The sequence below is a fragment of the Lutjanus erythropterus genome, chromosome 13 (genome assembly GCF_056507025.1).
Source record: "Lutjanus erythropterus isolate fLutEry1 chromosome 13, fLutEry1.hap2, whole genome shotgun sequence".
In the NCBI taxonomy this organism is placed as follows: domain Eukaryota; kingdom Metazoa; phylum Chordata; class Actinopteri; order Lutjaniformes; family Lutjanidae; genus Lutjanus; species Lutjanus erythropterus.
The window spans coordinates 13,310,596-13,325,116 of NC_139329.1; the positions used below are offsets into that span (position 1 = coordinate 13,310,596).

General features: G+C 42.0%; 1 protein-coding gene across 3 annotated transcripts in view; it reads left to right on the plus strand.

Moving 5' to 3' along the window:
- Positions 1–14,521, plus strand: part of srgap1a (SLIT-ROBO Rho GTPase activating protein 1a) — a 111,207-nt gene extending 96,686 nt beyond the window's left edge. For 2 of the 3 annotated variants that reach the window (XM_084735051.1, XM_084735052.1), the window contains exons 19-22: positions 1,501–1,681; positions 4,318–4,455; positions 10,246–10,618; positions 11,745–14,521. In XM_084735051.1, coding sequence (XP_084591177.1) covers positions 1,501–1,681; positions 4,318–4,455; positions 10,246–10,618; positions 11,745–12,152 — 1,100 coding nt within the window. In that variant the 3' untranslated portion in view covers positions 12,153–14,521. Of the gene's footprint in view, positions 1–1,500; positions 1,682–4,317; positions 4,456–10,245; positions 10,695–11,744 lie in introns of all 3 variants that reach the window. The other variant, XM_084735053.1, reaches the window with a different exon arrangement.

Below are 14,521 nucleotides of genomic sequence, written 5' to 3' on the forward strand. Positions count from 1 at the left end.
CGTGGCCTCTCTGCTCATCTGGGAATTATTTTTAAGCTCCTGTGAAAGACATACCATGATGGCTTTTTTCAGCCCATACAAGCTTCAGCCATTTACTCTGTTCCCAGTTTATATAGAGAGCCTGTGTTAGGGTGAGGCTGCATCTGTCCAGGGACCCCCTGTCTGACTTAAAGTGAGAAAGGGAGATGGGAGAGGGGTAGAGGTAGGAGCGAGGGAGGAATAAAGAAGCTATTTTTAGACCTGTGTTGCTGTAGTGCATGCATATTGGCTTGGAGACGCGTTTGAATAGGAGAGCCGACCAGAGCTGTTGTTCAAAATACAGATGTTTTCTTCAGGATACATGTCATCTTAAGACTGATTTCTAGTGATTTAAAAAATAATGGACCTGGAGAGAGCAGTAACAGGGTGGCTACAGGTCCTTAAAAAGTCTTAAAACATCTTAAATTCACATTTAGCAACAAAAGGCCTTAAAAAGTATTAAATAGTCTCAGATTCTGCTTTTGAAGCTTTTAAATATGTTATAATATTCAGCATGGAAATTGGGAACTCATTTTAGATTCTGACTGCAGGACAATTGATCCTTCCTAAGCCCCGCCCCTTTTGAACAGATTTTGAAGATGTTGCTGGAAGGGCCTGTAAAGGTGGTGTAATTAGTGAAAAGCTACTTAACTAGTTAGCTAATCGACACCAATCATTACCTAGCTAATTAGCTCGCATTTTGCTAGCATTAGCTAACTCAAGATGTCACCCTACATGTCGCTTTTACAGGAAAAGGAGAAAGTTCACCAAGGTACCAAGTTTGTAACTGTTATTGGCGCATAGAGTAAAATGGGGCGGGGCTTAAGAAAGGTCAGTTGTAAAAATTAATATCATTAAGCACAAATATAATTCTTCACATTAATTAATGTACTTGCACAAATGTACTCAACCAGTTATTCTCATTTTGCCTTACTCATAATTTAAACCAACAATATATATTTAACAGCTTTTCTTGGTCTTTCCCATGTTCATTTCCCATGTCACCAATCCAGGTCTCTGCTTGTACAGTTATTGAGTAGATATCAGTCCAGTCTAATGATCCATACAGTGACTGACATGGCCCTGAGTCATATAGATCTCCTCTCACCAGCTTCTATAATTATCCTGCTAAAGCTCCTCAGGGCCTGTTGTGGCCCCGGCCTGCTGTTGTAGAGCCGGGTTACTATTGACTACAACTAAAATAACCAACTGGCTCAGCACACTTGAACTCCATGTGCACAGACTGTCACACATGAGCGACCATGTGCACAAACATGCCAGGATTAGACCTGATACTAGAAGTGAGCCAACGTGTATTTAAGTGCATGTGTTGTCTGTCTGGATTTAGATTTTTGTTTCATAAGACTGAACCACTTGCATCAGTCATTACAAATGTTTGCACATGCGATAATAACTGTCTGTACCTGATGTCCCTGTTCTGTCTGACATGCCTGACCTGTGTAATCCTCTCTCCGTTGATAGAGGGCGAACCCATTGAAGCCATTGCCAAGTTTGACTACGTCGGGCGCTCTTCCCGAGAGCTGTCCTTCAAGAAGGGCGCCTCCCTGCTGCTGTATCAGCGGGCATCAGAAGACTGGTGGGAGGGACGCCACAACGGCATTGATGGCCTGGTGCCACATCAGTATATTGTGGTCCAAGACATGTGAGTGTTTTTTTTTATTAAGCATATTCTTAGATATGACTGAGAAGTACATAAATGTATTTAATCAACATCAAGGTTATGAGAGTATAATTTAAGGTACATTTATAGTGATATATGAATTAAAGTGAACACATCATTAGTAACATGTAGACTAAAGGTTGCACTGATATGCCTATGAGATTTTACCTCTTGTTTTAAATGCAAACAAAGAAGCTGTGTCATGCACAGAGCTTGCATGCAAAGGTCAGATCATCTCTAACAACCTGGTCTGTTGCTGTGGAAAGTTCTTGTCAGTAGACTAGCTATGGAAAAATGGGGGGGGGGGAACTCAATAAAATCTGACAAAACATGAATTTATCGAGCAGTTTATGGCTTTTTTATATAAACTGTGTGAGAATTCTGCCTCAAAGCAAAACTTTTATTTTTAGCCTTGCTGAAGTATTTTAGCAGCTATTGAGTTGATTGCCATGAAATCTTGTACTTTCATGGCCCCCAGAGGATTAATCCTCCTGACATTGTTCATCCCTTGATTTTACCTATAGCGTCCCTGCAGGTTGACATTTGTAGTTTACCTAGAATGAAATTTCTTGACAAATTTTGGATGGATTGGCATGAAATTTGGTACTGACATTCATGATCTCAACAGGATTAATTGTGATAGCTTTTCCTGAAGTACTAAACTCAGGTCAATTTGTCCAATACTTTCATGATGAATTTCTTGCAAAACTAATGTAATTCCCATCAGTCTGACCTGGTTTAGTGCTAAGTACACCTGGTACAACGGACAAATGTTATACGCTAACATAAGTAGCGTGTTAACATTTAGCTCCAAGCACAGCCAAGATGCAGTATAAACAAAGGCAGGTTTATACTCCATTGAAAAATTATCAAATTAAAGTTTCTGGCAAACATGAACAGTTCAGCTCATATGTCAAACACCAGAACAGGATGTTTGTACATAAAAATGTCCTTTTTTGAATCACATCAAACAATGTGTTGTAATATCACTTTACTTCCATAGCAAGTTTGTAGGAACATAAATCAATGAATAGAAGTTGAGATTTCACCATCATAATGTGGTGTTTGTTGTATCATTTACATGTAGAATAAATGGTTACTAGTTACATATAAAAGTTTAACAGCACACATTTGTTTGTATGGTAAACTTCAAAAATGACAGATTTAAAGGGAGTCTGGCACGGAGAAGGTAACAAGTTGAAATGAATCAGCTGGACCTACAGAAACATGGAGCCAATCATCAGTTTGATTTTAAAGATTTTGGATAGCCTCACAACCTGGTTAGCATGGCTCTACACTCTCTGTCTTGCTGTCACATGTTTTAAAAATTCCTGTAGGTGGTACACTGAGGAAATGTTCCTTTCTACTACCAGCTCCACCCAGAGCCTTAAGAATTATGGTTTAAAGAAGAATCCTCTGGCTTTCCCTGATCATGTCCCTATGGGTTAAACAACTCTCTTGTCCTTAGTGACTTTGCTCCATAAGAGGCCACTGGCCATCAATTGACTGTTGGGTTGTGCGTACAGGACCTTCAGCCTTGTTTGTCCTGTGTGCCGCTGTCGTCCCCGCTCAGCTTTGGGAAGTTCACCATCTCCAGGGTCCTTAACCAGCCCTTCTGTCACTGTCTCCCGCTCTCAGCACTAACAAGCACACACACTGCCATGGCGACTGTTGGTGCCTAATGGACAGGATTCACTGTCTCGTTAGGACGAGAACAGAATCACTCCAATCACTTAGTAGCTGGCCGACAAAATGGCCATTTAGTATGCCACCCTTCTTCCCTTTTCTTTTCTTTCTCCCGCTGCTGTCCCATCAGTGTGCCTCTATCAATAATTCACCAGGAGGGGCACCGCTGATGGGGTGTCTTCTTAGTTAATGAAAGAGCAGGGGAATTTACAGCTGTATGGGTTGTCCCCAAGCTCAGTAACGTCCTGCTCTCTACTTAAACAGAGCAGGCTGCAGAGTGCAAAGAGCAGACAGGGTGGTGATCTGCACTTGTCCCATAAAAGAGCCCAGAATAAAACATGGAGAGAGATGTCTGAGAGACCACTTCAGGACAGGAAGTCTCCCTCAAGACGCCTCAGCTGTCGGGATGTTCAAACTTTCTCGTCTCTGTCTGCAAATTTTGTTTACCACCACCGCTTCGGCTTTGGAGAGGTGCTCGTCCTTGCTCTGGCTGTGTCTGTGTGCACTCATGCAGATACACTGAATAAGTGACTGTGGTTTCTATCAGCTAATACTCATCAGCAGAGGCAGCAGTGCAGCTCAGTAGCTCTGATTACTGCCACCTGACAGGCACCAACTGTACCCAGTATCTTGTCACACACACCTCACTGAAACCCATACAGCTGGCTTTTTTGTGTGTGTGTATGTGTGTGTGCATGTCACCACCACCACAGTGCACCACCAGAATACTGAGAGGCCCGGGAATATGACTCATCTGACTCTCTGGACCTTGGAGGAGGGAGGGAGACGTGCTGACTTGCCGGAAACTGATATCAAATACTGTCATTGAAGAATGGTGCAAATATGAAAGATCGACTGATTTGCTGATTTTTCCTTTTTTTCCCCCACTTCCCTTTTCCATGTCTCAATGTCACTCTGTCTCTGTGTCCCAGAGATGACAACTTCTCAGACACTCTGAGTCAAAAGGCTGACAGCGAGGCCAGCAGCGGCCACGCTGGAGAGGATAAATGCTCGGGAAAAGACCTCGGCTCGCCCACTGACACCAGGATCTCTGAGGCCTATATTACCAGGTTGGTTTGACATATTGGACTGCAATGTTAAAGCTATAATATGTAACATTTAGCATAAATATATTTAAAAACGCTAGCTTTATGTTATATATTTTGTTTAGTTTGTTTATTTGCATTATCCCAAATGTTTTCAACAATGGTCAAACCCAGAGAAATCTATAATTTATTAGAGGTAATGGTGCATTTCCTACTAGCTGCTAGTTGAAATAACTTCAAAACATTAACGTGAATGTAACTTAATACATTAAGTTACCTGTAAACATGATTCTTCCCTGAGTCTTGTCAGATAAAAGTTTCATCTGCAATAGTGGTTGTTTAACAATGAAGAAAATAACTCCCATGATTCCACTCTACTTCACAGCATCATCAAACTAAGTTTTGTTCTTGTTTTAAATGTGAGAGAGACCCCTAGTGGCCGAACTTACATAATGAGCTTTTAAAGCCTCTCCTAAACAATTTGAATTAATTAATCTGTCCTTTTAAATTTAAAACTTTGCATTCTCTACAAAATTAACAAACATCTAAACGTTTGCCCCTTTAAATACATAATGTTCTATTGTGTTTTTCCCAGGAAAAAAAACTCAAGTGTATTAAAAATTATGAGTTTTTATTTTTATGTCTGGTCTGTGTACTGGACAGCTGTAGCTGCGATCTGTTTGGAAAGGGAACGTTATCGTGAGAGGAGAAAGAAAGTCTTCAGAATCTTCACACTTATGGTGGTCAAGCGACCTAGAGAGTGAAATACAGGTGAAAAAAAGTGATTTTAGAGAAAGACAGTTGATAGTCCCATTCCCAGGTTGTCAAATACAGATGCTTTGGGTTGGGGGCTCAGAACAAGCAATCAGCATGTTGACGTGTCAGTTTTTGACCACCCGTTTATGAGACTCAAAAATCAACTATCTTTTTCCAGGTTTGTGGCGCGCAGACATGTCCCAAACACCGCAGATAATGACAAATTAGGAAATACGGGACGGATTTTGCAGTCATGTTAGATAGCTTATTGCAAGCCAAACATATTTGCTAAGTCTCCAAAGGCGTGAACTTTCATATTAATCTACAAAGCGACTCACATATCCAGATGTGTTGTCAGGTGCCTGATAAAGCTTATAATGGTCAATGTAGTATCCTTTATCTTGGCAGATTCTTGAGTGTTTCAGGTTTGCTTGACACAGTGTCAGCTCACAGTCGTCTGTGGTCTTGCTCAGCAGATGTGTTGGTTATGCATAATAATAAAATAATAATTTCAATAATGTGAAACCCGAAGGAAAAGATGTCACAGTACATTTCAAAAAACAGCCATGATTTATGAAGTGCATAAAGGTTCTTTTAGTATTTTAGAATAATTGTGTTCATTATAAAGATTGTTATTTAGGATTTCTTATTGCACTCAATAATGCAGGAAACATTAAGATACATTTTTTTCAAGGCTGACAAGCATCCAACTGTGTTAATTAGTGCCAGTCCTCCACCACAACACATCTTGGACTTCACATTGGCTTTATCTAATGACAGACGTCCAATCCAATAACAACTTGTCAGTCTAGCAGCATGTCTGCAACAACCTCACTGTTGCATCATCCAAGATGCTGAAATAGCTTCAGGTGTGAATACCAACACAGACACTTGAAAAGCTTGCACTAAGCGCGGCGTAACAGCGTGTATCTGATTTGCCGGTTATATGAGCAAGCTGGGACGACCTGAACAGCGTGCACCCAATCCTCAGTGCTGCTTCCTCTTGTCAGTCTGTATCCTCAGCTCACCCCTCTCAGCCTAATTGCCAGTGGAGGAATACACGTCTCCGGCTCTATTTTATTCCCACTGACCAGACAGGTCCAGTTGTAAAGCATGAGCATTAAATACCTATTTCACAGTGGTGGTTGGTCATCTGCTGGCCCGACTGGAACATCCTGTACATACTGTATATGTACATGCATAGGGAGGGATGTCACACAGAGAGAAGACACACACATATCCAATCACACCTCAGTCTTTTTGGCAGGGTGTGCTGGTGGCTTGCCAGTATTTTGTCTCCTGCTCCTCTGCCTCTTCATTGCTGCATTTCTGGTGGTGAAGTGAGTGAGCGACCTTGAAACGTCTGTTACTGGCTCTTGCCAAACACATGAACAAATGCTATTTTATTCAGAGCCACACTCTTTCACTCCCTCTACTTCACTGTTGAAATGTTGATGATTCATCCTAGAGGCAATATTTACACCAGCTGCAGGTATTTGTATGCAGATGGCGGAATATACCTGAATGAATCCTCTTTTTCACATCAGCCGTAATGGAGCTCCTCTACCTCTCAAAGCCACTGTCTACAACACTCTCTACCTGTCACCACCAGCTCCCAGGTGACCCCCACCTCTCCCTGTCTGTCTCTCTTCATCTCCTGTCTGCCGCCCCCACTCGCTCTTCTGCTCTTCCATTCAGACAGTCCTCACAGGTGTTGAATCATTTATATCTGAGCTTTATTTAGATATTTTCCTCTCCTGGTATTCTCAATCAACAACAAGCTCACCAGATGGGACCACTACTACAGTGTGGCATCATGAGTCACGACTACAGCAAAAGTCCTTAAACAAGACAGTTATGTCGGTGCGTCTTTTTGTGGCAGGGATGTGCATTGATGAGATCACACCACTTTATAACAGTTTGTCCATTTTCTGTTTTGTGGGAAAGAAAATGATGAATGAGTTGTGATTTTCATTATCATCAGCCACGGCCACAATAAACAAAGGGTGAGCTGTCGCTGTGGTGACATCTTGCAGAGTAAGTTGCAGTGCCTGTTGTTGTGCACTGTCTCCCACAGGAGGACTGCTGTTATGAATGTAGACTGCTCCCCCTGCAGGTTGTCAGTGGTTCCTGCAGTTGTTTACTATTTCAGATTTCTCACTGCAGTCAGGAAGAAAAAAACATTTTTCTCTCACCAGACACTCCAGCCTGTACTGCTTTACCAATGAGTCTTCACTTTCATTTTTTTGCATTAACTATCATCAAAGGATAATATAACACTTCATTTGAAGAGATGTGCATAAGACTGTTATTACACTGTCGTAACCATGTCATGACACCTGTCACGGACATGAACAAGTCTTTATGAATGTTTATGACTGCTGTCAGTGTCATCTGGTCAGTTATGTTATTTTTAATGCAAAGTTGACAGGACAGGCTGTCATCAGACCATTATTATGTTTAAATCACCTTATTACTGTGCTCTGTCGTCAGACTGTGTGAGTGTGTCATGAATATTTTCCTGGACCTCAAGTAAAGTGATTTTGGTCTTGTCATAAAGACATAATTAAGTTTTATTACAGAGTCAAATGCTTTTATAACAGTATCATGAATAATGCCCTTGAACAAAGTAAAGTGATACCATTTGGACTTCTCATAAAGATGTCATTAAATGTTTTTAAGGCCACATAGCACAGTACTGAGGTGATTTAGACTTAATAATGGTCTTTTGACAGCCAGTGTCAAATCTAACCGTATATGACAGTTCAATGTAATGTTAAATGTAAAGCTAAACAGTTGCTATAAGTTTGATAATGTCAGGTTGTCATAACTAAGACATTATTGGCTTGTATATTATCAAGTTGTCATAACAAAGACATCTCAAACAATGTCCTTAAGACAATTCATTACAACAGTCATAAACATTCATAGTCATACTTGTTCATGACCACTGTCATGACATGGTTACGACAATGTAATGTTCTATGTCTTATGCACACCCTGTCAAAAATTGTTGACAATTTTAGTTTTATTTTTTTGTGCACATTAATTCATATTCTTGTATTGTGTTGTCACGCCACAGTGTTAGTGCGTGAGCAGGTGTGGGTTTTTAGAGTCTTACGTGAGCACACACAGCCGTTTAGGTCAGCCTGAGACTTTCTGGTTCATGTAGCTGAGTAGTTTTGCGACTGGGGAGATGGCAAGCGGCAATTACATTCTCTGAAAGCGTCACAGTCCTTCATATCCAAACTCATTATTGCTTTTTGTTTAGCGCGGTGATGAAGCTGCCTGTAAATCTTAATGATAATGGCTGACACAGCGTTCATTAGGCAGACGTAAACTCTCAAATGAAGCCATTTGCCTCACAGAAGTGATTAAAGGATGAGTAATTCTCTGCTTGTTCATCATCACAAAGAACCAATAATGCAGACGGCAGACTAATTAAAATAGTTAATCTGTCACGTATCAGCTTTCACATGTTATTGATTTAATATTTCAAGTTGTCGTCATTTCAATTATTCAATCCATTATCCATTTATATTATTTAATTCTAGTTCTTTGCACATAGTCATGCTCACATCTAGTCATCTGGCTGCTAGACAAAAAATGATGATAGCTACTTTGATTAAACATTACAGCTCTTGACTCAGACTGTCTGTAGCTACTGTAGTGCTGGTAGTCATAAATATGGAGAGCAGAGCCTGTTAGAGCAATAGTGAGGAGGATGTGCTGCTCTATTGGCCTTTTATGGAGCAACAGAGGCACTTCAAGGGAGTAGACGTTGTTGTGGAGAAACATCATGCGTAACTGAGCAAGCACGCGTCTGTGTGAGTATGAAGCAACGCGCGTCTGACCAGAGAGATGAAGTCACGTTCAGCTCGGTCTCCCCATGATTCAGATGTCAGATTAGGTGTGCACGGTGCTGTGTCGGTCCAGGTTCAGATAGAGGACAGCCGTACAGCTGAAGCAGCTGGAGCTTCTCCCAGGGAGCTTGTTTTGGAGCTCTGATGAACCACAGGCCTTCCTCCTCTGGCTGGTAGCCAGGTCCAATCTACCTACTCTCCAAACAAGCTCATCTGCGTTGTTAGGCACTGACGTCCTCTTACAGCACTGATGATTGACGATGCCATATGCCCCCCCCCCCCCCACATATTATAACATAGAAAACCTTGTGGATCCAGTTTGGAGGATTTTAATGTCTGATTTTTTTCTGTTTTCAGAGTGAGATCCAAATGAAGTCCTCAAATAAGCATAAATGAACGGCATCAAATGAGAATGTGTGTATATTTACAAAAAATACTTTTTTATGCCTTAAATTTATAGGACAGCTGAAGATATGACAGAAAGGTGAAGACAGAGTGGGGGAGTTCTGTTTTAATTACATTTTACTCAGCATCCCACCTTTTTTGGAATTGGGGTTGTGATAATTTAAGTTTTAAATTACTGAAGATAGAGCAGTCAACCCAAAAACAAGGCTGTTTTTTAAGTTACCAAATAGTTTACTTTTGAAAGATGCCAGATGGTACTTGACTTACTTGACTTCTTTACCCCATTTAGGGGCATAGGGCATCCACCAGAGTTCGCCGTCTCACTCTTTTCTGGGTCTGGGCTTTCGCTTCCTGCCAGCCTACTTCAAGCATGGAATGTCAGGTGTTTCTCGGCCTTTTCCGTTTCCTTTTTCCCTGTGGATTGTAGTTGAGGACTTGTCTTGTGATCTTATTTGTGTCCTTCCTAAGGATGTGACCTATCCATTTGACTGTCGTAGCGGTGTCTTCCTGGTTGGTAGTCCTCCACAGTTCCTCATTTGTAGTTTTGATGGGCCACCATAGCTTAAGAATATAGCGATACACAGAGAAAGCGAGTGCCTTGGTGGTTTTTCATGTCTCAGAAACATAGCACTTTTTTTTAATTGCAGTTATTGTATCTGAGGTTCTGCTGCAACACCTGCAATTAAAAAAAATTGCTTCACCCAAAGTGTAATCTTAGGTGTGAGGCTGTAATACAATAAATAAGAATTTGCTTTTGTCATTTCCTCTCCATCCCTCTCTTCTACCTCAGCAGGCACAAGAAAAGATCAGATCCACCATCTCGGCGGCCTCCTGCCCGTCCCAGCGATGTCCACTGCATGGTGCATCCCTCCCAGCACGGTCATGGAGGACACGGAGGCACCCCAGAGATGGGCTCCCCGGTTTTGGGCCACTTCAGCCCTCGGGACATGTTGCGGAGCCGCAACCACGTGCCCATGGACAGCCCTGAACGTCGGCGCCGCACTGGCCACGGCAGTCTGACCAACATCAGCCGCCACGAGTCGCTGAAGAAGATGGAGAGCCCCCCAATTCGCCGCTCTACCTCTTCGGGCCAGTACACGGGCTTTACTGATGGCCACCACCACCACGGTGGCAAGCCCCTGGACCCGGAGACCATCGCACAGGTCAGCGCGGGAAGAGCGGCGACCCGACCGCAGCTCCCTCCACCATCAAAGCCCTGCCCCGCCCTGTAAAAACATAGTCAGTCCCTGTCTTCTGCTTCCTCTGGCTGCAACTGTGTCTGTGTGCTAAATACACGCAAAAGACTAGCTTCACAGGCAGCAGACAGCAGGGAGCGTAGCTCGACACTGGGACTCTATTATTGTCTTGCTTTTGAGCGTACAAAAAACCGAAGTATGAAAAGCTATTATAAAATATATATATATGTTCAAACATCCATGTTTGAGTCACTGCTGATAGGGAGGTGGTGGTTCTAATTTGACTGTAATGCCATGAATAACATTTGTATAGAAGCTCAATTAGAAAGCAGAGGTCACAGAGAGCGCTTTAAGCTGTGCTGGGCTGTCTGTCTGCCTACTGGGAGCATGCTCAGATGAACATGTCTTGTCATCTCTGCATCTCCTTTGCTATCCAAAGTCATTAGCATGCAGGGAGAGGTGCCGGTCCAAAGTGAAACTCTCCACTAACTCTCTGCATGTATAATGCATGCTTGGTGTTTTCTTGAAAGACTGTCACTGTGGTCATGTGTTAACATCCTTTTTTTGTTTCCTACCAAACCATACTGTCTTCTCCTCTCTCTCACGTCTTTGTTAATAATATCATCTCTCGTTTCTCACTTCACTCTTCCACCCTTTCTTTTTATTTTCCCTCATTTTTAACCCGACACTTCCTGCCTCTCACTCATCGCTCTTTCAGTGTTATTATTAGGGCTGAACGATTTTGAAAAAAATATCTAATTACAATTATTTTGGCTGACATTGCAGGTGCGATATGATTTGTGATATTAGAAGGAATTCAAAACATATCATTATGGTGTGATATTTGCAAGAATCTGTAAAAATATGATTTGTAGGCCAGGACATCTCTGCAGCACAATATTTAATTTAAAATGGTAAAATGTTTGACACACATTTTGTTTTTAACACGTGGCCTCCTGTGATTTGAATATGACATATGCGTAGGACATATTGTGATTTTGATAAAACTTTTGATTAATTGTTCAGCCCTAGTTATTATCATCCTTCCATATCCCTACTCCTCTCTGACACACACTCTGTCTGTCTCCTGCAGGACATAGAAGAAACTATGAACACTGCTCTGAACGAGCTGCGCGAGCTGGAGCGGCAGAGCTCAGCCAAGCACGCACCCGACGTGGTGCTGGACACCCTGGAGCAGCGGCAGACCTCTGGTGGCAGCGGCGGCGGCGGGGGTCCCACGCCGGCAAGCTCCAGCGAGTCGCTCAGCCCAATCCACGGCGTCATGCTGAGGTCCACCGCCAACACTGAGCCACCCATCCGCCGCAGCACCAGCTCCTCCAGTGACACCATGAGCACCTTCAAGCCCGTGGTAGCGCCCCGCATGGGGGTGCAGCTCAAACCTCCCGCCTTGAGGCCCAAGCCAATGGTCTTGCCCAAGTCCAACCAGGCTGCACAGCCTCCAGCTCCTCAGGACCCTTTGGACAAGTCCTGCACCATGTGACTGCGGGGACAGAAACTAGAAACCAAAACTCTGTCAACTCCAAGGGGGGCTGCAAATGCTGCCACTGTCTGGACTTCATAGACATACAACAAATAATATCTAAGAGTATGTAAAAAAGCATGGACCTGGACAGGGAAAGATGTCTCCTTGTGGTGAGGACTCTGACAGGGAGACTGATCTAGGAGTTACAGAGTAGACAGATTTGTCGGTCTGTCTCAATAACATATACACAGTTATGTGTTAATATACTTAGGTTAATATTATCTAACAAATGTCTTTTTTTTTAAAGAAATTCAAACAACAAATCACAAAGGCTTCCTTAAGGTTTAGAAAATGTACACTAGTTTGTTTAGTTTACAGACATTCATGAACTTTGTATGTTTGAACAAAACACGCTGCATGTACAGTCGCTCCTCTGTTTACCACTGAGCCTGAACCTGGAGCTGGATGAGAACTGAAGTGACATTCAGAGTGGCGTTCTCACACATTTACGGCTAGATGATGTAACTTTTTGCCTAGGAGGGCCCTTGAAGGTGTTGTGAACTGGTTCAAAGGCCTTACTGACTTTTGATTTCACATGTTAAATATTCTAAAGGTGCTGTGACTACCTGGAGATGAATGGTTTGAAGGTTGGACTGATTTACGGGCCTGAAGAGCCCTTAACAACTAACGGTACTTTGCTCATAGATGATAGTACTGATAGCAGAATGCTTCTTTTTTTTTTCACTTGCGTGTAAACTCTGCAACTTTTTATTTGTCAAGGCGTACCAGCTGTCGTGTCTCAGAAATGTACAAAGATCACCTCTGTGCTGGATTCACACATTTAGTTGAACATATTTCCATATTGCCTGGAATGACTATTGGAGAAAACCACTACTTCATTATGAACTTTGAACAATTACATGCATTCATGATAACTCATGATGCAGGGATAAAATATGCCTAATAACTTATGCCTTTGCATCTGTATAATCTATGGGGAGCAGTGTGAAAAATTCAGACTATAGTTCATCTCCTACCTACAGTATATACAACACATATGCTATTAATATGGTGTGGAACACATGCTGTAGCTTCTTTTATGCCTTGCTTGGCTCAATCTACCCAAAGACATGACTGTGCAAGTTAAAGCATGGATGTTGACCCTCCATATATGATGTAGGTATTCTCTTCATATTGACTGATGTGTATAGACTCATAGCAGTGCCCTGTGGGAGTGCTGCTGGTAGCCATGGACCTAATGACTGTTAGTGTAAAAGCCTCCTAATATGTTCACCCTGCTTCCTATGCTTCTGAAAGTCTCTGAAAACAGCAGCTTGCTTTGTGTCCCTCGAGTCTTGTTTTATGTTCAAGTGAGAATGTTGACGTGTTTTTTTGTATTGTTCTGACTGACACTGAGGCTTCCTCTGTGGATTGTCTGCATTTGAGGCCGATGACACCTCTAAACGCCTGACGCGTGGCAGAAAACGGCATACGTGGAACAATCGGCGATGGAACAGCCTGTCAGTCAGCTCATACGTGTCCAGGTCGAGTAATAATTTCAAACGCAATAGCTCCGTAAAAACTGTATGTGCCAGAGTTCTAACTGTGCGACCGCGCCCTTGTATGTCTTTTTTCAAAAATAACCTCTGTACTGTAGAAATAACAGAAGTGGGTGCATGTCCTGGAAATGTTTGGTTAGCGTAGTAACACACAGAAAACACTTGGTTTGCAATGAATAAGCAATGCTCTCTAACAGCAGGTTTACACTCTCTTTGACTTGACAGATATTGTGTGTATAATAATCAAAAGATCATTGATTTTCTGACTTACTAACTTTCATTATTTTTGTAAATATTTTTGTTATGTTTTGTTGTGTTTCTGGGTAGAAACAACGTAGAACAAACTGTGTAGATTAAATATCCAGACACACACGTGTCCCACCTACAGTATGAAGCCAGTTGTAAAAAAAAAAACAGTGTGCTTTTGTCACTATGTTAACATCATCAACAGTAGGCCTCAGTTCTGCCGTCTGTAGGCTTTAAGCTACTCTGTGGTGTTTATGTACATCTGTAGTATGTACTTGTGAAAAGTGCCTTTGAAAATATTTTAGAGGAACTTCAGACATTCTGTACTGTTGCATTTTCATGTCCAATGCTGTGTTTTTGAGAAAATGCAGTGCAGAAGGAAGACACATGAATAAGTAATGATGCCATTTTCCAAACAGTTATATGACATAATTAATAATAAATAAAACAGCTTACCCATTGTGACATTGCACTTTTATGTATATAACTGTATATAAGGCATGTAACATCATAACATTTTAGAGTTCTTTGAGGGCTTATACCTCCAAGGATTTCTTTCTAATAAAGGAAATAGTTTGTCGA